The sequence below is a fragment of the Rhineura floridana genome, chromosome 5 (genome assembly GCF_030035675.1).
Source record: "Rhineura floridana isolate rRhiFlo1 chromosome 5, rRhiFlo1.hap2, whole genome shotgun sequence".
In the NCBI taxonomy this organism is placed as follows: domain Eukaryota; kingdom Metazoa; phylum Chordata; class Lepidosauria; order Squamata; family Rhineuridae; genus Rhineura; species Rhineura floridana.
In genome coordinates this window covers 165,724,683-165,748,480 of record NC_084484.1, presented here as the reverse complement: position 1 = coordinate 165,748,480, position 23,798 = coordinate 165,724,683, and the positions used below count along the sequence as shown (strand labels likewise).

At 43.3% G+C, this 23,798-nt stretch overlaps 1 protein-coding gene across 1 annotated transcript in view; it reads left to right on the top strand.

Moving 5' to 3' along the window:
* The window catches only part of CNTN5 (contactin 5), a 324,115-nt gene that overhangs the window by 271,723 nt on the left and 28,594 nt on the right, over positions 1-23,798 (top strand). The window contains exons 13-15 of the mRNA XM_061628766.1: positions 479-549; positions 7,967-8,201; positions 22,376-22,485. Of these exons, the coding sequence (XP_061484750.1) occupies positions 479-549; positions 7,967-8,201; positions 22,376-22,485 (416 nt within the window). The remainder of the gene's footprint in view (positions 1-478; positions 550-7,966; positions 8,202-22,375; positions 22,486-23,798) is intronic.

The following is a 23,798-nucleotide window of genomic DNA, read 5'->3' as shown; positions in this document are numbered from 1 at the left end:
AAAAATGCTACAGACTGATGTGGAAATGTGGAGAACTGAACTTAAGAATTTCTTGTAGGTCACTTATTTTTGCAGGCTTGCAAAACTGATATAGTTTGGTCTTCATTTAAATTTGGTAGATAAAATAGAAAGGTGGGTTTATTTTAAAGAAAAATTCAAAATTCACGTGACATTATTAAGTCATATTCTGTTTGTTCCATACATTTTTATGCTTTTTTTTTTTGCACTATTAGTTATTAACTGTTAATTTCACTACAGGAATCCTCAAAACAGAGTTACGAAATCTTACCAGAAGCAGCATCTCCCTTTATTTGAATTATTATTTTTGACCTGACTAGCCCAGGATACATCATATTCTTGACAAGGGGATTACCGGGGAGGGGGGGGGAGGACTCCACAAACTTGGCTGTTCTGATTTTTTTCCCCTCCCTCTTTCACTTTTTATTTATTTATTTATTTATTTTTGTTTTGTTCACAGTTCCAAAGACAGCTCCTGCTAATGTAAGTGGCAGAAGTGGAAGGCGGCATGAATTAGTAATAGCATGGGAGGTAAGGAACTCTTTTGATTAAAGGCCTCATTTCATGTTGACTTCTTTGAAGGCAGGGTATGGAGGTGTGTGTGGAGGTTTCCCCAAAGCTAAGCTTGTCAAGAGAGGCACACAAAATATCATTTCTTAAATGTCTGCTAAAATCTCCCTGTGGCAACACCATTTAACATGAAGAGAAACTATCAGCAATTTGGAGAACCTGTGGTTCACAATAGAGTCCCCAGATTAATTTTGTTTTTGCTTTCACCTTATCCAGGACTGGAACCTTAACCTGGAATAACCTAGGATAACCTGGGTCAGTGTCAGTACCGATATGAGATGTTAATCAATGTGTTCAGGCCACCAGGCCTCCCTCACCTCATTGGCGCAATTTGTAGTGTTTGTAATGCTATGGAGAAAAACACAGAACAGGCACACAGGAGTGGGCCTAACTCTCTTCATTGTGTGGCCTACCAGCCATCCAGCTTCTCTCTAAAACACTGCTTCTTCTTTTTCCTCCTCCTCCTCCCTCCTCCCTCCCAAACAATTTTCTTTTTGTGTCATCTCTTTTTAAGATTGTAAGGCTGAGGACAAGGACTGTCCTACTGTTTATTAACAGTCCTGCAGGGCCTGTGGAACTCCCTACCAGTAAATGCACAGCAGGAATCATCCTTTCTTTCTTTCAGGCATCCCTTGAAAACCGACCTTTTTAAACAGGCCTTGTACCATGATTGTTTTTCCCCAACTGATGCAGTATTTGTTGATATTTGTATTATTGTTTTTAATGATGTTTTTATTGGCTTTTTAATTTTATAATTTTTTGTATGTTGTAAGCTGCCTTGATGTTCTTTTATGAAAAGTATGGCTTTAATAAATAAACAAATAAGTAATAAACATAAGAGGCTGCAGGCAGGCTTATTGAAGTCTGCACTGCCTGTATGGGGTGGGATGTCTGGGAGCCCCCTCTCCGCGGTCCACTCAGCATCGCGTTGCAGGACCCGACACTGCTGCAGATCGCAGAACAGGACCACCACCCTCCCACCCTAAGGAGGTGTCCTTTAGGGGCCCCCTGGGCCACAGGGGTCCTTGGCCAGGGCCCAATCTAGTCACTCTTTGGTGCCGAGCGTGGCAGCAGCTCTCCAGAATTTCAGGCAGAAAGTTTCTCCCTGTTCTCCCTGGAGATGCCAGGGAAGGAATATGTGACCTTCTGCATGTTCCACCCCTGAGCTATGGCCCTTCCCCATTTGTAAACCACTCTCAGGGCCTTTTTATGTTTGAAGAGTGGGATAAAAAGAACCTTTAACTTATTTTATTCTTTAAACAAACAAACATTACTCAGTACTAGCGATGGGGGAGAAATTTGATTCAGTTCACATTTAAAGTCAAATCTACCAAACTGGCACTTTCCAAAACAATATGTTAACCAACACAGTCATCTTTTGAATTATCCACTTCTCCAGACTTTGCAATACAGTTCTCCAGTGAAGTAATGTGTACATACATGCATATAGTGGAGTAAAGTGTGCCAAAAAATGCATGTATTAGTGAAAACAACATACATAAATGCATCATATTAGGAGAAACTACTTTGAAATAATGTGTATATGAGGAGAAATTCACTGATGAATTTTCATGAGGACTTTTTTTCTTCAAAAAAACCGCAAAGCAATGTGAAAATGTGGAAAACTACACTTAAGACAGGAAAAGTGAGAAAAGAGGGAAATCAGAATTGGTAGATTCAACCATTCCTAGTCTGTTGGCAGTCCCTTGGTGCTGAGGTGCCCATGGTGCAGGTTGATCACCTATTTCACACACAACTATATAGAGACCATGGTATTCCCAATCTCTATGGATGGATGTGAAAGTTGGATAGTGGAAAAAGCAGATAAGAGAAAAATCAACTCATTTGAAATGTGGTGTTGGAGGAGAGCTTTGCAGATACCATGGACTGTGAAAAAGACAAATAATTGGGTGTTAGAACAAATTAAACCAGAACTATCACTAGAAGCTAAAATGATGACACTGAGGTTATCATACTTTGGACACATCATGAGAAGACAGGATTCATTAGAAAAGACAATAATGCTGGGAAAAACAGAAGGGAGTAGAAAAAGAGGAAGGCCAAATAAGAGATGGATTGATTCCATAAAGGAAGCCACAGACCTGAATTTACAAGATCTGAACAGGGTGGTTCATGACAGATGCTCTTTGAGGTTGCTGATTCATAGGGTCGCCATAAGTCGTAATCGACTTGAAGGCACATAACAACTATGAACACATTCCATTCCTTTTTTTAAAAAAAAAGCGTGTTTGTTTGTGATTACTATAGTCTATCATAGCTACATTTGATATGAAATTATTTGCAGAGGTGGCCCCACTGCTCTGGAATTTAGAGTTGGAGAAGTTTCAGAAGAGGGCAACCAGAATGATCAAGGGGATGGAACGACTCCCTTACGAGGAAAGGTTGCAGCATTTGGGGCTTTTTAGTTTAGAGAAAAGGCAGGTCAGAGGAGACATGATAGAAGTGTATAAAATTATGCATGGCATTGAGAAAGTGGATAGAGAAAAGTTTTTCTCCCTCTCTCATAATACTAGAACTCGTGGACATTCAAAGAAGCTGCATATTGGAAGATTCAGGACAGACAAAAGGAAGTACTTCTTTACTCAGCACATAGTTAAACTATGGAATTTGCTCCCACAAGATGCAGTATTGGCCACCAGCTTGGATGGCTTTAAAAGAAGATTAGACAAATTCATGGAGGACAGGGCTATCAATGGCTACTAGCCATGATGGCTGTGCTCGGCCACCCTAGTCAGAGGCAGCATGCTTCTGAAAACCAGTTGCCGGAAGCCTCAGGAGGGGAGAGTGTTCTTGCACTCGGGTCCTGCTTGCGGGCTTCCCCCAGGCACCTGGTTGGCCACTGTGAGAACAGGATGCTGGACTAGATGGGCCACTGGCCTGATCCAGCAGGCTCTTCTTATGTTCTTACGTTCTTACAGCCTGCCCACCTCTGAAAGATCACCACACTGCAGGCCTTAAGAAAGTTTCTGAATCCCTATCTGTTTCAGGAGGTCTGTGCATGATGTATATTTTTTGCTGTACTGCTCTGCGAAATGAATGCATTGGAAACGAGATTTTATTTTCTGGACTGGGTGGGTGTTTTATTATCGCTGGCTCATTTAACTTTTAGTGCTGGGGCACTCATAAAAAGTATTTTGCATTTATATTTTCTATTGCTTTTGTGTTTTGGACATTTTTATTATGCAAGCCACCTTGGGGGAGGTTTGCTCTGAAAAAAAAGCCTATAAATATTTTAAATAAGTAAATAAATATTAAAGAGATCACAGCAAGTTGTCTTAAAATATACTGCTGTTTATGCCATTTAATCTTAACAGTGGGCTTCTGGACGTTGCTGAAACCTGCATTTCTAATTAAATCACTTGCATATCCCATGATCTGAAATAAGAACATTAAAAAAAATTAGAAGAGCCCTGCTTTATCAGATGGCATTCATGGAGGATAAGGCTATCAGCGGCTACTAGCTGCAACGGCTATGTTCTTTTTCTGCTGTTGGAGGCAGTAAGCCCCTTAATACCAGTAACTGGGAATCACAAGTGGGGAGAGTGCTGTGATACTCAGGTCCTGCTGACAGGTTTCCCACAGCCATTGTGAGGATGTTGGACTACATGGGCCTTTGGCCTGACCCAACAGGGCTCCCCGTATGGTCTAATCCCTAGTACTAAAGTGTGGCAGCCAAGAAATGGTTGTTTTTATAATCATCATTGGATATTAAATTTCTGTCCTGCCCTTCCTCCCAGGCTCAGGGCGGCAAACACCAAAGTTATTTCAAAAATAAAATAAAATAATTTTTTAAACATTTCAATAAAGACCAGAAGTAAAAACATCTCTTTCTTTTTTTTTGCCTAGGCTTTCCCTGACCTATAAGATTGGACCATGTTTTATATTTTTGTATACCCTAAATCCTGTTTTATATGCTTTTATATTAGGAACATAGGAAGCTGCCTTATACTGAGTCAGATCTTTGGTCCATCTAGCTTAGTATTGTCTACACTGGCTGGCAGAGGCTGTCCAGGATTTCAGACAAGGAATCTCTCCCAGTCCTACCTATTGAACCTGGTACCTTCTGAATGCAAAGCAGATGCTCTACCACTGAGCTATGTCCTGTTTTATTGGTTTTAGGCTATATTTGTTAAATGACATATTTGTATTATATATATATATACATATATATATATACATATATATATATATATATATATATATATATATATATATATATATATATATATATATATATATATATATATATATATATGAAGATCCTCCGTGGCGCAGAGTGGTAAGCAGCAGTAACGCAGCCGAAGCTCTGTTCATGGCCAGAGTTTGATTCCAACGGAAGGAGGAAGTCGATTCTTTGGTAAAAGGGGTCAAGGTCCACTGAGCCTTCCATCCATCCGTGGTCGGTAGAATGAGTACCCGGCATATGCTGGGGGGTAAAGAAAGGCCGGGGAAAGAACTGGCAATCTCACCCCATATATACAGTGCCTAATAAACGTCGCAAGACGTCACCCTAAGAGTTGGAAACGACTCGCACTATAAGTGCGGGGACACCTTTACCTTTATATATATATATATATATATATATATACATACATACATATACATACATATATATATATATATTGTATACCACTTAGAGATTTAAAAAATATTAACAGAGCAATCCAACTGCCGGGAAGCCGGGGAGGAGGAGGATGGCAGCAGAGGAGCTGGCGGAAAGCTCCACAGGATCCTCTTCCTCCCGCTTGGGAGCTGACACCCCGACTGAATGCTGGCTCCATTGGAAGCCGCCTGCACGAGCCATCAGGGAATCACCAGCTCCAGCAAACCAGCCTCCCAGGGAATAAATGCTCCCGGTAGGCTACAATGGAGAACAAATAAAAATATTTTACTGAGCCAGCCTTTTGACCAGTGGAGTTTGTAGGGGGATCAGCACCTGAGGGAGGGGTCTGGATGCAAGGAGGATCTTGCATAAGTCCCCCCCACGGCACCGCCCCCACCATGCAGCGCCAGCAGAGCCACATCTCTGCTGCAGCGGAAGGCTGCTGCTGATGGAGGCCTGCGCAGCGTGGTGCAGCAAGGAGCTTTCCGGCACAACCGGCACTCCGCAACATCCTACTCAACCCAGCCCGGCAGAAGGGTGAGTTGGATTGTGCCCTAAGTGGTTTGTAAATGCTTTGAAATAAATACATACATAAATAAAATTTAAAAACATCTAAACATTTAAAAGCATTTAGATCTAAAAACATGCAAAACAGTCATATGTCTTCACAGTTAATAATTTCAGTGTTAATCACCCCCTGGCCTCTTCAAAACCTTAATAAGAAAACCATATATTTTGGAAAAATAACGTACAAAAATTTATTATTTATTTTATTTATGCATTGTATTAGAGGAAATTGCTTTGCAAAACAGGTGCATTAGGAAAAGTTTGCACTAAAATGCTAAAGAATTTTCATGAAGATTTTTTTTTAATGCAAACTGGTATGAAAATGTGGAGAACCGAACCGACTGGAAAAATGGTAAACCCAAAATGGACAGATTCACCCATCCCTACCCTTGACCCCTTCAATCAGCCTGGCTTCCTCCGATTCTGTTCGGTACATGATCATTGAGCCACAGGCAGTACTGACAGCTGGGGACTGAACTGATGGGATGTCATTTGCGACATTTGGCTTTGGTTGGGGGAGGGCACTTTTAACCCTTTGTCTCTTCCATGGTCCTGACTGGAACTGGACCCCCCTTGTGCCTGCTCTTTACAATGAGAAGAAGGCTCCCATTGGTGCCAATTAAAAATGTCACATTTGATTTGGTTAGGAGCCTTGCAATTCCTTCCAGCAGCACTGTACTCAGGAATTCAGAAGCCATTGAGGATTTCCTTGAAATGAGAGCGTGCCTGTTGGCAGTAAGGCTCTAACTAGAGTAATATTCATGCATCTCATTTTAAAATGTCATGAAATAATTACAGATATGCCAGGGATTATTAAAGGGTTTTTTTAATGGTCCTTCCAAGAAATCTCACTGCATTGTATTTAAAACAAAAAGACCAGAATGCCATTTTTGCTGGTGCACAATGGACAGATCTCCTATTTAATCTTCATCAGAGACGGAAAATTTGACTGGCTGGATGTTTTGGTGGAAATTTTCTTTGGCATAATTTCAGCCAAAATTTAGTCTAAGCTTGCTTGATTGCTTAGTTAGTTAGTTAGTTAGTGTTGTCATTGTTGTTTCTATGTTGTATCCAGACGTAGTCACAGTGGGATTTAAGTGTAGTCATGACTAACTTAAATTCCATTGAGTTCAATAGAACTACTAAGTCTAAGGATGCAAGCCAAACCCAAGATCTACTTGAATGAGAAAATTAGGATCTGTGGATCTTCAGATCAGTGGGCTGGTTCCTTGACCTGCTCATCCCATCTGAGCCAAGACCAGCGTCACTTATGCTGGTATAAGCCCTGTAAAATGGGCATTCCAGGGGCAGCACCAAGAGGTGACTTACACTGGATCCTAACTTCGTTCCGCTCAGTCGCATGACCTGGCTACCCAGCTGAACTTACACTGGCAAAAAGGGTGGTGTAAATCAAAATCTATTTTAAAGGCTTGCTTTTCTTTGGCCAGGCTTGCGCTGCCTTGCTCCTGAATGAGGTTTGGGTCTGGCATACATCACAGCAGTTTAATTTAAGCTGTTGTAAACCAGCTTCCATGAATCAGGATTGCTCTGTAAAGTTGCAATCCTAATCCCATTTACCTGGCAGTGAGCCCCATTGAATTCATTTAGACTTCCTTCTGAGTACACGTGGTTAGGATTAAGGGGAGGGGCAGCCCAGCTGCTCTAACCAAACCCCCAACAGTCTGATGTAAGGTTTGGATTGCTCTGTAAGTCTGGATCCAGTTATTTATTTTATTTTTAAAACAAAACTTATATCTAAAAGGGGAAAGAGAGCATCTTCCAACAAGTAAAATAAATTATAGGGATGAAATTTGTCATCCCAATGCATTACAAAGTTCCATTTCTGAAAATGTATCATCCTATTCTGTTCCTTCTTGAAGCCCTCCATCTTGATAACACTTAGGAGTAGGTCCCATTGAACTTACTTGGGAGTAAGCATGCAGAGGACTGGTGTGCATGTCTCACGTAGCTGACTGAGCTTCATCATGCTAGCAGTGACCCTGATGCAAACTCTTAACTTCCAGTATTGTGCCAGTTTGGTTGTTAACTTTGCCTCCAAACACTTATGCGGTTCCTTCCAATATTGTGCAATTTTGGTTGTGCCAGTGTTTTTTTAAAAGAATAATTTCTAAGCAGTAGCTTTGTGCAGGTCAAACCAGAGGAATAACCAAACTCATCTTTCTTCAGCCAGTTTCCGAAGAGTTTCAGAATGGAGAAGGCTTTGGTTACATTGTGGCTTTCAGGCCCAACGGGACAAGAGGCTGGAAGGAAAAGATGGTAACCTCTTCCGATGCTTCCAAGTTTATCTACAGAGATGAGAGTGTGCCACCCCTGACTCCATTCGAAGTGAAAGTTGGAGCTTACAACAACAAAGGAGATGGGCCGTTCAGCCCTATTGTAGTCATCTGCTCTGCCGAGGGAGGTGAGTCTGGAGAGCCTGAAGTTCTATTGCAGTCCGGGAACCACAGCTGCAGTCCTAACAACTGGATATAAGACCAGCCAACGGGACTTACAAAAGACCTATGTCAGTGGTGGGGAATCTCCAGCCCTTGGGTCTAATTAGACCTGCCGGGCCTTCCCATTTGAACCACCCTGGTGTTTTAGCCAGGTCCACCTGCCCTAACACCTGGCATCATATGTGACGTCAAGTGTGGGGTAGCTAAAGTTGTGACTGGGCTGAAAGTGGGTTTGCAGGCACCGCCAGTCAGCTGGTCAGTGGTGCCTGCAAAGCTGTGCACAAAACTTTGTACATCCAGTCCTTGTTCTGCCAGGAGCAGAGGCTCTTTTATGGTTCAGATGAGGCAATGAAGCACACCAGGTTGATTCCTTTCCCAAATTTTATTTGTTTATTATTTATTTGTTTCATTTATACCCCGCCTTTCTTTTCAAGAAACCCAAGGCAGCTCACATATGGTTCCCAGGCAGTCTTCCATCCAGGCACTGACCAGACCTGACCCTGCTTAGCTTCAGCAGGGAGCTGGCCTCATGTGCCTTCAGACCACAGCCTGGGATGAATGCTTGAAAAACAGGTGGTCTGGAAGTGACACACACACACAGAGTGTGGCTCTTTCAGTTCCCATCTCTCTGGTCTCTTCGTCCACTCTGGGCAGTCAACTTTTTATTGCTTTCGGTGCCTTCAACTATAGGTGGGCAAGTGGAAATTAACACAGGTGAAACATTTTGTGTCACTTCACTTGCTAGATTTCTGCATGTCTGGCTGCCATTAAAAGCAGAGGAGCAGGCCCACTAAAGATCATCATCTCTGTTGCAGTGATCTCCTTACAAATCCTTGTTTCCAGTAGGGATGGGTGGGAAATTCAATTCAGTTCACATTTCAAGCCAAATGTGTCAAATTTGCACTTTCTGAAACAATTTGAGAAACAAAACACAACCATCCTTCAAATTTTACACTTATTTGAAAGTTGCAGTGCAGTTTGGCCAGCAAACAATGTTTACAAACATGCATATGTTAGGAGAAAGGTACATAAAAATAAAACTGAATATATGAGTGGCAATAACATACAAAAATGCATTATATGATGAGAAATTGCTTGCAAAAATGTGTACGTTAGTCAAAACTGCCTACAAAAATGTGTTTATTAGGAGAAATTTGCACTAAAATGCTGAAGCATTTTCGTAAGTTTTTTTTAATTGCAAATTGCTGCAGAAATGTGGGGGACTGAATTTAAGACTGGAAAAATGAGGACCAAAATTGACGGATCTTTCCATCCCTAGTTTCCTGTGCTAGCACATTTCTTCTGTGCTTTCCGCCTCTCAGCTGAAGGAAGCAACTGGTCTATGTTTATTTATTTGAAGGTGCTTAGAAAGTGGGTTTCAAAGGTTTGTGGTAACAGAATCACTGCCCTTAGGTTTACAATCCAAAAGTGGATGGGGAGGGAGAAGGTCAAAAGCCAGCTCAGGCACCAATTCTTAAAGTTACGGTTCTTATAATGACCAGTTAGGATGGAAACCATTCAGATAGTTTGATGGAATGGCAGTTGAAGGAGAGCCACGGGCAGCTGGTCTCTTACCAGAGCAGAAGAACAGCCCCGATTCTCTTCCCTCCCTCTGCTCGGCAGCCAGATTAAATGGCTGCTGCAAGGAAAGTTGAGAGTCCATTTACCAGTAAGTTACATCAGATTTCCTTCCCCTGCCATTCACTAGCAGCAACTTTTTATATATGTCCTGTAAACTTAGTTCACATTTGCAATCCTGTAAAGAATATACTGCCTTCTCTGACTCGTTTTTTAAACATACCGAAGGGAAATGGGGAATTTATTTTAAACCTCTTTTTGATTAGTACCCACAGGCCTTTGGGAAGTCCTACCTGCATTCCATATCTCCCCTGCCATCACCCTTTCACCACTATCAGCAGCACCAATCCCTGCTATTTTGAAAAACTCCAGCTGCTTTGCCACTTCGTTACAAAACTGCCATTCATATTCATGAATGTGGAAATGCCTTTTAAGACTTCTAATCTAACAGAGCCTGTATCCTATCCATCAGCCTGTCGGTTTCCTACCTCCACTGTAAGGAAGCCATTAGGGAGATCATTAATATTTTCATGAGCAAGGGGGATAGCATCTTCTTCAGCATCACGTATACTCATTAGTATTCCCTGCAAAGAGAAGCAAGTCATGAAATGGGTGGCCTGTCTAGAATAAGAGGCTGAATCAGTAAAGGCCTCCCATGTGTGCTCCTCCTCTGTGGCAAACCCTCCTCATCACAGCAGCATGAAACACATAAGACTCGCAGATAAGATCTGTCGGGATGAGCGAGTTTGGAATAGGCGGATCTGGAGCTGCCCTGCTTGGGCGAGGGTTACGCCAGCACTATGCCGGCTCAGCCGGGGCTCCACCTTAAGCGGAACGTAAGATGGTGGAACTTACACCAGCGTGAGTCCCCAAAAAGGGGTGTTCAGGGATCATGGCAAGGGTGGGCAAGGAGAGACTTATTTCTATTCCAAATAGGGTTGCCAGGTCTCCGGTTTTCTGCCGGAGTCTCAGGGAAAAGGGAGCCGTCTCCGGCCTCCGGCTATACTTTATTTAAACAGGTGGATCTCCGGCTTTTGATTGGCCCCCTCAGCCATGCATGCATGATTGACACACGCATGTGTGAAGGCTGTGGCTGGCCACCTTCCCGCCCGCGTCTGCGACGACATGGGTGCCTTGGTTGAGTCGGCGCTCCAGCAGGGCTCCCCCCAGCAGCAGCGCCGGGCGTCTGCCTCAGCTGTCATGGTGTGGGCGCCGACGGGCAGGAGCGGCCGTGATGGGACTGAGGAATCGGTTCCGGGGTAAGAAGTCCTCTCGGTTAGAGGCCGGCTCAGGTCGTTGGTAGGAAGGTCCTCGCTCGGTGGTCGTTGCGCAGAGGGCAGTCGTTGCCGGGGTAAACAGGGCCTTGCACACACAGAGAGAGAGAGAGGGAGAGAGAGAGAGGAGAGAGAGGGAGAGAGAGAGGAGAGGGGGGGCGTTGGGCAGATGTTGCATATTTAGAGTTTACACAGTTAGCTAAGAACTGCCCAAGGGATGCTCTTGTAGTCAAGTCTTGTGACTATTAAGAACTTTATGAGTTTCAAGAAACTATAAAAAGTAAAAAAAAACCCCAAATCTCCAGCAAACATATTACAAAAACAGTTACAGTCTCTGCCAAGTATAAGGCAGGAACTCTGCAGAGCTGTTGAATATTACTCTGACATCCTCCACCAGCAAAGAAATAAGGATTAGAACATGATGCAGGCAGGAGCTGGAAACAAACAGGATGGATCCCTACTGTGGAAGAGCCCAAAAAGTTTTGTCCTCCAAACCAGGGCTGAGTTGTGCAAACTGTCATATGAAATGGACTTGAAAAAGATTCAGGAGCTGGCACAAAACTGCTTAACAAGTCGTTTTTATATATAGTACTAGAGAGAGTAGTATCAAAAGTGCAGGATGCTATCATGCTACTCTAGTCTTAGGAATACAGAAAAATCAGGCTCCCCTTGTGCCTCATACATTTTCCTATAAGTCTCATACAATGAACCACACACACATCCCTTGTATAACCAACAGCTATATTTGTTTGTTTGTTTGTTTATTAAATTTATTAGTCGCCCATCTGGCTGGCAATCCAGCCACTCTGGGCGACGTACAAAATTAAAACATATAGTTACATTAAAATATTAAAATCTCAACCAATAATAATAAAACCTAATCCACCACAAAAGCCTGTTTGAAGTGTTCTGTACTGCAAGCACAAAATAGCATCCGTCGTGAACCACCCTGTTCAGATCTTGTAAGTTCAGGTCTGTGGCTTCCTTTATGGAATCAATCCATCTCTTGTTTGGCCTTCCTCTTTTTCTACTTCCTTCTGTTTTCCCCAGCATTATTATCTTTTCTAATGAATCCTGTCTTCTCATTATGTGTCCAAAGTATGATAACCTCAGTTTCATCATTTTAGCTTCTAGTGATCGTTCTGGTTTAATTTGTTCTGACACCCAATTATTTGTCTGTTTTGCAGACCATGGTATCCGCAAAGCTCTCCTCCAACACCACATTTCAAATGAGTTGATTTTTCTCAGGGGGGGGAGGGCAGAGAGGTGCCGGGGCTGAAGCGGCCCAGAGATCACCAAGGTTGCCTGCCCCAGAAGGCCCTGGCGTCGAGGCTGGGTGGAGCGGCTTCGGGGGAAGCGGAGGCAGGCGCTCTGCACAGTGCACATGCTTATTGCTTAGGAGGAGGCGCTCTCTTCCTTTATTTTTATTTTTTTATTTTTCTGGTCCTCCCCTCCCTCCTGCTGCCTGTCGGTCCTATATAAGGCCTCGTAAAGTAGAAAGGCAATTGCTGCCTACACTCACCCTGCTTGTATGGCTATAAATATTAGGGGACACCCACTGCAGTAGCCAGCCAACACATAAAGTTGCAGTGCCTTATGGATAACTTTGTGGATGATCCCCAGTCAAGTCTTAGCAACAGCACAATGCTGACAGGCAGTTGCCAACTGCTTGCCTAGAATGCCCTCCCTTGTCCTTAACATGGCTGCAACCATATCTACTCAGAAGTAAGTCCTATTGAGTTCTATGGGGCTTAGTTCCTTAATAAGCATGTTTACAGTTGCTGCCTTCAGGGGCATCCATCTGTGCTCCCATCTAACATCTCTGCAACACTAGGCTCCTTTCTTCCAATAATGGCCTGGCCTGAGGGCACGTAAACCTTGCCAGAAGCAAGTAAGCGAGATTAAATGTTCCCTAAAGGCATTGAACTGTGACCTGGCAGACCAGGGTTCGAATCCTCACACAGCCATGAAGCTCCCTGGGTGACCTTGGGCCAGTCACTGCCTCTCAGACTCAGAGGAAGGCAATAGTAAACCACCTCCGTCTGAATACTGCTTACCATGAAGACCCTATCTGGGATCAACTTGAAGGCAGTCCATTTCCATTTTGCATCACCCTAAGCTTGTGAGAAAGAATGACCTTGTCACTTCAGATGGACCTAGGAACACCCTATTTTAGGTAAGATTTCTATTTTAATCTCTGATCAGAGATTTTTTTTTTGAATGGTATGCTCCAAGCAACTGTGGTTGATACAATGTATCACGTTTAATGATGTCACTAGGGCCCGTCCCATGACGTCACTAGGGCCCGCCCTGTGACATCACTAGGGCCCGCCCCATGATGTCACTAGGGCCCACCCCATGACGTCACTAGGCCCCGCCCCCATTTTCTCAGGTTTTTTGGATGGTTCCGACCTGGCAACCCTAATTCCAAACCTGTTTCTGCTCAGTCACGTGACCTGGCAACCCAGCAGAACGTACACTGGCAAAAAGGGTGGTGTAAGTCAAACTCTATCGGAAAGGCTTTTTCCCCTTCTGCCAGGCTCGGATCGGCTCAGCTGGCAGTAGCCCTGCTCCTAAATGGGGTTGGGAATGGGAGTAACTTATGCCAGTTTAACTTTAGCCAGCATAAGTTCCATTGGCTTTCTAGATCTAGGATTGCGCTGCCCAGGTGTGATTGATTGGCCATCGTTATGGGCTCCCTGTGTTTCCATCAATGTGAGGATTCCTCTGCATTTTTCTCCACAGGACAAAGGCATGTAGGAGGTTATTGCTCCATCCATCCCAGTGTTCTTTGCTCAAGAGGCAGGGAACCTTGGGCCCAGGGGCCAAATGTAATTTATTTATTTATTATTTATTTATTGTACTTATATACCGCCCCATAGCCGAAGCTCTCTGGGCGGTTTACAGTAACTAAAAACATTAAAACAAATATACAAATTTAAAAACACATCTTTTACAATTTAAAACACAATTTAAAAATTTAAAACTATTTAAAACTTCACACAGAATATACATGTGTGTGCGTGTGCCATATTTAAAAAATGAGAATGCAAAATCTAGCATTCAACTTAAAGCAGGAAAGGGTGCATGCCAGTTGCAGCCTTGTGATTAGAGAACATACAGATTGCTTCCAGACCACCTGTATATTGAGCATTCATCCTGATTTGTTTGCAGGAAGGTTATACAACTTTGCACCATGCAATTGCTATCCCACACTTTCTAGTGCATTTTCCCGTCATTTTTCGAAATGTAATATAGCGCTTTGTTCCCAAAGAGGCTCCTAAGGGGTTTACAAGTATACAAACCAATTACATAAACATTAAAATTTATTTATTTATTTATTATTTATTTATTTATTTATTTATAAACATCCAGAATTAAAATACACAATAAAACAATCCCATCTAAAAGGTTATCATATAGACATCCATAATTAAAACAATGCAATAAAACAATCCCATTGAAACAACACAGTAATTAAAACGGGAGGCTCCACTTGAGAGATCCTGGGGATGCCTGTGTAAGCAGGTGCATCTTCAAAAGCCGGGGAATGCCCATACACATGAGGTCACTTGTATTTCATCAGGGAGTGTGCTCCATAACTGTGGTGGTATGAGAGAAAAAGATTGCCTCTGTCATACTACAAGCTGATAATCATCAGGCCAAGGCAAGACTAACCAGGTTTCATTTGTTGATCTTAATGCCCTTACCAGGTCATGGAGGAGTAGTTGGTCTTTCAGGTAACCTCATCCAGGCAGTGGCTCTCCAGAGTTTCAGGCAGGGGAAATTCCCAGCCCTACCTGGAGATGCCAGGGATTGAACCTGGGACCTACGGCATGCAAGGCAGATGTTCTACCACTAACCCTTCCCCTAATAAACCCCTTCCTTAACATTTCCGTTAATTCTTCAGGTCAAAATTATGGGGCCTTACAGCCCTTTCATTACCTGGATTGTTCAAAAAGAATGAGGCAGACAATAAAGGAGGCAAACAATTGTCTGAAGCCTCAGACAGTTTTAGTGTTGTTGGACTACAACATCATCCCTCACCATTGGCTGTGATGGATGAAGCTGATGGGAGTTCAAGACCAGCAACATCTGGAGGCCATATGTTCCCACATATGCTTTAGGTGGATAGGAGTAATGTTATTATAGTGATAATATTCATGGAGGATCAGAATCTCTGTAAAAGTGTGACACTGTTATTGGGCAGGGATACGCACTCTGTTCAGACCTATGCTTAAGCTGTGCATTCAGTTCAGACACTATGAATGAAGTCATAGGCTCATGTCCTTTCTCCTCCCCATTTGTGAAGGCATGAGTTTAGAAGCATCTTCTTATGACAGGTGACAAACTATAGTTTACCACTGTGCCTGAATGCAACAAACCATGGTTGTCTCAGGTCAGTGTTTGCCTGTAAGTTACATAAACGCTTACTGTAAAGCTACCTACCAGGAGACAAATCATCAGGTATATCCTCATGATAGACATAACCAGATTGAACAGCCATTTCCTTATCACAAGGAATTCTGGGTTCTATAGTTCTATAAAGGTGCCTTTGGATCTGTAACTATCAGCACCCTCATTAAACTACAGTCCCTCACCTCAAAAAAGATACTGTAGAGCTGGAAAAGGTTCAGAAAAGGGCAATCAAAATGATCAAGGGGATAGAACAATTATCCTATGAGGAAAGGTTACAACATTTAGAGCTTTTTAGTTTATAGAAAAGGCGAGCAAAAGAAAACACAATACAGGTGTATAAAAGCATCCATTACAACTTGTAAAACTGAATGTTGGAAGATTCAGGACAAAAAGAAAGTACTTCACACAGCACATAGTTAAACTATGGAATTCGCTACCAACCAGGATTGCTTTAGAAGAGGGTTAGACAAATTCATGGAGGATAAGGTTATCAGTGGGCTAAGTTCTACCTCCATTGTCAAACACAGTATGCCTCTGAATGCCAATTGCTGGGAATCGCAAGTGGTGAGAGCACTGTTGCACTCAGGTCCTGCTTTTGGGTTTCCCAAAAAGTGATTGCCCACTGTGAGAACAGGATGCTGGATGAGATGGGCCATTGGCCTTATCCAGCAGGCTTTTCTTATGTCCTTATATGAGAATTAAAAACTAACACTTTTTAAAAAAAAAGATATACTCACTGATTACGTTTGTAACATTCAGTTTTATTAAATGAATGCAGCTCTCCCATTCATTTTAGATACAACTGGAATATCTGGTGCACTAAATATAAAACTCCAAATCCCAGCCTTTGCCGGTGAGAAAACAGTGTGGTTTAGATCTGGCATAAAATGTCTTAAATGTTATGAAAACAACTTTTATAGATATTGGAGCTTTTTATCTGCATAGTTCTGCAAGGACATTTATAGCTGTAAGTTGATATTAATAAAATATTAATAGAATGTTGTGATCATAACCCTGGCAACAATTATAGGAAAACCTAATGAACCCATCGATCTCATGCTTAGTGTTACTCAAACAACATTCAGCAATGCGCTGAGTTATGGGCCGTTTCATATTATAGTAGATTTGATGGTCCCTTTTTTCCAATCCAAATCAATAAAAGCTACCGTTTCATCTCTATAAACTTTCAGGAAATTATACCAAAGCTTATTCATAGATTGTGCATTCCCAATCTTTTCCTGCAAATTTGCATTTTAGTGTCTAATATCAGTGAAAGCCCAGTGAGTAACTGCATGCAGTACCACCCCCACCCCAGCACTTGTTTCATATATTAGCCATAAAGACTTGATTTCTACTCCCATATGGGGAAAAGCTATTTATCTTTCTGTCTCCTTACCTTCCATTCTTAGCCACACCATTCCGTGAAAGGGAAATAATTTCTTCATTTATAGAAAACTGCTCCCCACCATTTTTAGTAGATCACAAATTCTTTGTCCCACTGCAGTCTTCTCTGACAACAAGGTAATTGCTTCAGTGATATAAAATCTAGAAAATGGCTTTCAATGCACAAATCTTTGAATTGCATAAACAGAAAACCAGGAGCACTTAATGCACATATGATTATATTGGGTGGAAATAGGGTTGCCAGGTCAGAAGCATCCCAAACCCTGAGATTTCAGGGGCAGGCCCTAGAGCTGTCACGAGGGCAGGCCCTAGAGATGTCACGAGGGCAGGCCCAAGTGATGTCATTAAGCATGAAACATCAACCACACACAGTTGGTTGGCCCATACAATTCAAACAAAAACATTTCTCTGATTGGAAATTAAGATAGAAATCTTAGCTAAAAGATGGAGCCTGGGTAGGGAACATTTAATCTAGCCAACTTGCTTCTGGCGAAAAGGGTTTAACTGCACTCAGGCCAGGCCAATCACCTGAAGGCCATTGTAGGAAGAAAGGAGCCTAGTGTTGTGGAGATGTTCGATGGGAGCACTCAGGATTGAAGATGGATACCCCTGAAGGCTGCAATTCTAAACACACTAAGGGACTAAGCCCCATAGAACTCAGTAGAACTTACTTCTCAGTAGATATGGTTCGAATTGTGTTGTTGGTAAAGCTAGACTAGGGATCCTCTGCAAAGATATCCATATCCAAGTAGGGTTGGCAACTCCCTGCCTGGAATGCCTGCCCCTACCTTTTAACATAGCTGCGCCAAATTTCTTTTAAAGATTTGACCATTCTTTACAGATTTGCTACCAGACCAAGTTCAGTGTATGCTTTCCATGTTATGGGTGCCACATAGTACTTGTTCTGCTCTTGCAAGAAATCAATCCTTTAGTGTGGCAGCACCTACACTTTGGAACTCCCTGCCTATTGACATTAGGCAGATGCCATCATTGTACTCTTTTCAGCACCTGCTAAAATAATTTTTGTTTAGGCAAGCCTATCCAAGCATGTAGAAGCTATTGTGATGTGGAGGAAATAATGATGTACAACCATAATGTGAAATCAGATACTTATCGGGACATAGTATGAAGAAATATTTAAATAAGCAGGACTATCAAATACATTTATTACAGAGCTTGGAAAAGTTACTTTTTTGAACTACAACTCCCATCAGCCCCAGCCAGCATGGCCACTGGATTGGGCTGATGGGAGTTGTAGTTCAAAAAAGTAACTTTTCCAAGCTCTGATTTATTATTTACACAACCTGTAAAGATATTAATAATGCAATCCTACATTTGTTTACTCAGAAGCAAATCCCAATGTATTCAATGGGGCTCACTCAAGCAGGAAAGCTGCACAGAACTGCAACATCAAGTGATAAGGGACTTCGTTCACCCAACACAAAATTTAGAATCATGCTATGTTAAGCTGTTTTGCAACTGGTTATACTTGTTTTTATGGTTATTGGATTTTAAAGGGATTTATTTCTTATTGAGAGCTGCCTTGGTTTCCAGCTACAACCATACCTCACAGGGTTGTTGGAAAAACTCCGTATATACACACACACTGGAGATGTAAAAAATACATACACCCCATATAACAGTTTATTGTCAAAACCAATTGGTTATTGCAGAACTTAAAAAACAAAACATAAAATCAGTATTAGTTTCCAACATAATAAAAGAAGTGATACCAAAGTAAAAATGGAAATGGACTGCCTTCAAGTCGATCCCGACTTATGGCGACCCTATGAATAGGGATTTCATGGTAAGTGGTATTCAGAGGGGGTTTACCATTGCCTCCCTCTGAGGCTAGTCCTCCCCAGATGACTAGGACCTGCTCAGCTTGCCACAGCTGCACAAGCCAGCCCCTTCCTTGTCTGCAACTGCCAGCTGGGGGGCAACTGGGCTCCTTGGGACTATGCAGCTTACCCATGGCTGCACAGGTAGCAGGGCATGTAACCCCTGAGCCACTCACTGTGGGGGTGATCTTTAGCTGGCCCTTTACACCCAGGAGACGCAAACAGGGATTTGAACTCACAGACTCTGGACTCCCAGCCAGGCTCTCCTCCCCACTGTGCTATACCAGCGAATTCCTTTAAAAAATAGAATGGGGGGGAGAGATTTACAACACAAACATAATTCTTTGCTATGTTCACTCAAAAGTCCCATTAATTTACAGCACAATCCTAACCATGTCTACCCAAAAGTAAGTCCTATTGAGTTCAGTGGGGTTTACTCTGGGTATGTGTGATTAGCACTGCTACTTTACTCCCAGAAAAGCAACTACTGGATTAAAGCTTCATATTGGGAAGGTTTTCAAAACACTGCCCTCTTTAATAGCTCAGGAAAATTTGAAGTTGTTTGACTCCTGCACACAAGAGAGACAAAGACTAAAAACTATATACTTACTCAATTTATGAGATTTTCAGATAAGCAGGAAAAAACAAGCTTTCTGACTTACAAAGTACTCTAGCTACTGCCTTGTCAATCACAACCCTGACTTCACCCTGGAAGGCCACGATATTGAGAAGCTAGGCGGCAGATGCTGGAGGGGTGTGAGGAGCAGGCCAGGCCAGTTTCGGGGAACAAGGGATAGATGCATAATTTCCATTCCCTGTTCCGGGCCTGCCCATAACCAGAAGACAACTGGGGGATGTACGACTCCATCCAACCTTCGGCTGCTGTTGTGTAACGCCAGGTCTGCGGTACAGAAAACATCGCTCATCCATGACATGATCGTGGATGAGAACGCAGACCTAATGTGTATTACGGAAACCTGGCTGGATGAGGCCTCAGCTCCTGTGCTTGAGGCCATGTGTCCAGCCGGTTTCCAGTACACGCAGCAGCCGAGGATTGGTAGGCGGGGAGGGGGAGTGGCAGTCATATACCGGGGGTCCTTGAGTTTTGCCAGACTCCCTCTCCACGAGACCAAGTTTGTTGACTGCATGTACTGGAGGTTGGGCCCTAAGGGCAGCTTAGGGATCCTGCTTGTGTACCGTCCACCCCACTGCACAGCTGCCTCCCTGACCGAGGTGCTCGAGGTTGTCTTGGGCGTGCGGGTTCTCTCCCCCAACCTTTTGGTTTTGGGGGACTTTAACCTGCATGCCGAGGCAGCTCTCATAGGAGCTCCTCGGGATTTCATGGAAACCATGACTTCCTGGGAACTGCACCTTAGTAATTTTGGGCCCACCCATGTAGCTGGTCATGCTCTTGACCTTGTGTTTGTCTCGGGGGGGAGGACATGCTCTGAAAATGGGGGCTGTTTCTTCGAACCCTGTGTCATGGTCAGATCACTATATGGTGAACATGGACCTCTCATTGCCGCACACCCTCCGCAGGGGAAAGGGACCTATTAGGATGGTCTGTCCCAGACGCCTGATGGAGCCAAAAGGATTCCTGAATACGCTGGGAGATTGGGAGCCGTCAGAAGGTCGCCCGGTCGAAAACCTGGTGACAGAGTGGAATAGGGAGATCACCAGGGCAATAGACCGGGTGGCTCCAAAACGTCCTCTCCCCCTGAATAGAACTCAGATTGCACCCTGGTATACACCACGCTTACGGGGTCTGAGGCAGGAGGTGAGACGACTAGAGCGCTGGTGGCGGAAATCTCGCTCCGAAGACGATCGGACACTGGTTAGAGCAGCAATAGCTGCCTATCAAGTGGCAACAAAGGCAACAAAGAAGGATTTCTTTGCTGCCTCTATTGCATCCGCAGAGTGTTGTCCCAGGAGGTTGTTCCAAGTGGTCCGAAGCCTGGTCGGTCCAGTTGCGCAGGAACCCTTGGAGCATTCTAAAGCCTCCTGTGACACATTTGCCAAACACTTTGCTGATAAAATTGAGCGCCTGAAGAACACGATTCCGTACGCCGTGGACACAGGAAGTGGGCCAGAGTCGGCCAGTTGCATCCTGGTCCGGTGGGATCAGTTTCAGCCTCTTCCCTCTGAGGAAGTGGACAAGGTGCTCTCTACTGTGAGGCCGACCACCTGTCTGTTTGTCCCTTGCCCTACGTGGCTCATTGTGGGCTGCAAAGAGAGACTGAGCGAAGGGATCAAGGCAGTGGTAAATGCTTCCTTGGAAGAGGGTGCACTGCCATTAGCCCTTAAGGAGGCAGTAATCAAGCCCATTCTGAAAAAGTCCTCCTTGGATCCCCAAGAGTTGAACAACTTTCGCCCAGTCTCTAATCTACCATTTTTGGGCAAGGTGATCGAGCGAGTGGTGGCCACACAGCTACAGTCACACTTGGATGAAGCAGATTATTTAGATCCATTCCAATCGGGCTTCAGGACTGGACATGGAACTGAAACAGCCTTGGTCGCTCTGGTGGATGATTTGAGGAGGGCGTTGGATAGGGGAGAACATGCCTTCCTCGTCCTCCTGGATCTCTCAGCGGCTTTCGATACCGTTGACCACGGTATCCTCTTGGATCGCCTGGAGGGAATGGGAATAGGGGGCACTGTTTTACGGTGGTTCCGTTCCTATCTCTCAGACAGGCACCAACGGGTGGCACTGGATGCTGAGAGTTGTTGGGAGACTTTTTTTGTAAACAATTATTATTTTAGATTATTCATCTTCCATTCATTAAGAATAAAGGCTTTATATAACCATCAGAACATCACTGTGGATGAATCAGAAGAAACAGATAAACATATAACATTAACAAAAATAAACAACCACCAAACTTTTGACATACACTTCACCTATGGAGGAGAGAACATAGTAACAATAATTAATAACCCATAAAGACTGTGAGGGAAACTATTAGACTGAAAATAAAAATAAATCTATAGAAAAACATATGTTTTACTGATTTCTTAACAAACTACAGTTCCCAAGATTCTTTGGGAGAAGCAATGACTCTTAAAATGGTATATACGAGTGTTTTAAATGTACAGTGTGGATGTGACCTAGAAACCAAAGCAGAAACCTCTTGATACACTCACCGACAATACAACAGTATTACGTTAATGAAAGGGTGTGTTTGTTTATTGCACTGGTTTCATATTATGATTGCATTGTATAGGCCTTCTTGAACATATCTTTTGAAAATTGAGATATAAATGTTTTAATAACAAAAAGTGAAAAGCGATCATAATAATCCCACTCTTCACTCGCACTGCATCTACCATAAACCCTTAGGATTTTGCTAGTCGTCAAGAAGAACCATTCAAATGCATAAGAGCTGATTTATAGGCATAGGAATTCTAGATAGCTTGTCTCTCTAGGCCTGTCAGTAATAAGAAATACAAGAGAAATAATGGTTTTTATTATGTTGTTTTCTGGTGCCCAGGACAACTGTGCAGTTTTTATCCTGCGCAATGAGATAGGCTAAAGGGAAAATATACGACAGATTCAGCTCTACTATTTTGGTAGATACAAGCTATTCGGGCCAAACTTTATTATTTCAATCTTTTTTCTTCCTACAGAACCCAGCGCAGCTCCTACTGATGTCCAGGCTACAGGGTTGTCTGTTTCAGAGATTCTTGTTGCATGGAGACATAGTAAGGAAAGTCTAGGAAGACCTCAGGGATTTGAGGTATTAATATAAAATATAAACTGTGTTGGGTTCTTTGTTTTGTTTTCCAAACTCTGCAGTCTGCTAAAAGAATGATGCGGTAAAACCTCTTGTCAAATTTTTCATGATTATCTTAATCGTAGTAACAAAAGGAGAGGAAGTTATTCAGACAGGGCTGGGTTACCCATTATGTAAAGTAACGTATGCGATCTCTAGAGCACAGGTCTCAGACATCAATAGCTTTTCCAATTGCTGGCCATTTTTGCAATAAGATTATAAACTAGATGGTTTTCTTTGGGGGTGGGACTGCCTTGCCTGCTTCTTTCACAATTGTTTGCTCTTTTGTTTTGTTAACAAAAGTGACAGGAGAGCTAAGTCCTCTGTGACCTACTTGGAGCTGCAGGTCTGCTGTGATTTGCACTGAACAGTATCCCTAGCAATTACCCAGTTTCAAGAGCATCCGTGACTGGCAGGCAATGCTATCAAAAGATGTTGCCAAGGTTTTAAGCAAAGGTTGCTGGGATGCTGGCATTGATTCTAATGCAGCTTTGTCAGTTAGTGTCCTCTAACCTTGCAAATCCCCCCCTTTCTCCATAACAATGCACCTGTATGGAGGGTTTTTTTCTTAAAGTGGTATTTACTTCTCTGCAGTTCCCAGGCATGCAAAATGCATAATATAATGTACTGTATATGAACCAGGCCCTGGTTCAGCCATCATTCATTCCTTAGAGCTATCTACCTTTAGTAATTTCTTGGAAACTGCAGCTGGAGCCGTTCCAGGCAGCGGTGCATGGGTAGCTTATCCCAGGGCTTCAAGAGTGGACCTCTTCCAAGGCAGGCTGCCTGAAGTGAAGGAGAAGGTGGTGATTCCCAACCATCATTCCACGTACAGGAGCCTACTGGACTGGCAACTGAATCTTACTTCAGCACCGGCAATGGGAGAGTGTCCTCCACCATACCCTACAAACAGCAGCTCTCTTCTCCAACAAAAGGGTATGGCATGGGGCTGACCCTAGTGCCTCCCAGCCGTTGCCGCCTAACGCAGTTGCCTCACTCTGCCTAATGGTAGAGCTGGCCCCGATCCCTTCATTGTTTAAGGAGCTGTTTTACCCCTGTATCCCTTACATCAACACTTCTTTCCTCGTGTTTCTTTGATCAGGAGCACTTTCTCAACCCTGACCAAGGGCAGGTCCACACCAAATGAACATCCCATGCACATTTAAAGCACATGACTTCCTCCAAAGAATCATGTACTTCATTAAGGATGCTGGGAATTTGTAGCTCTGTGAGGGGGAAATCACAGTTCCCAGAATTCTTTGGGGAGAGTCATGTGC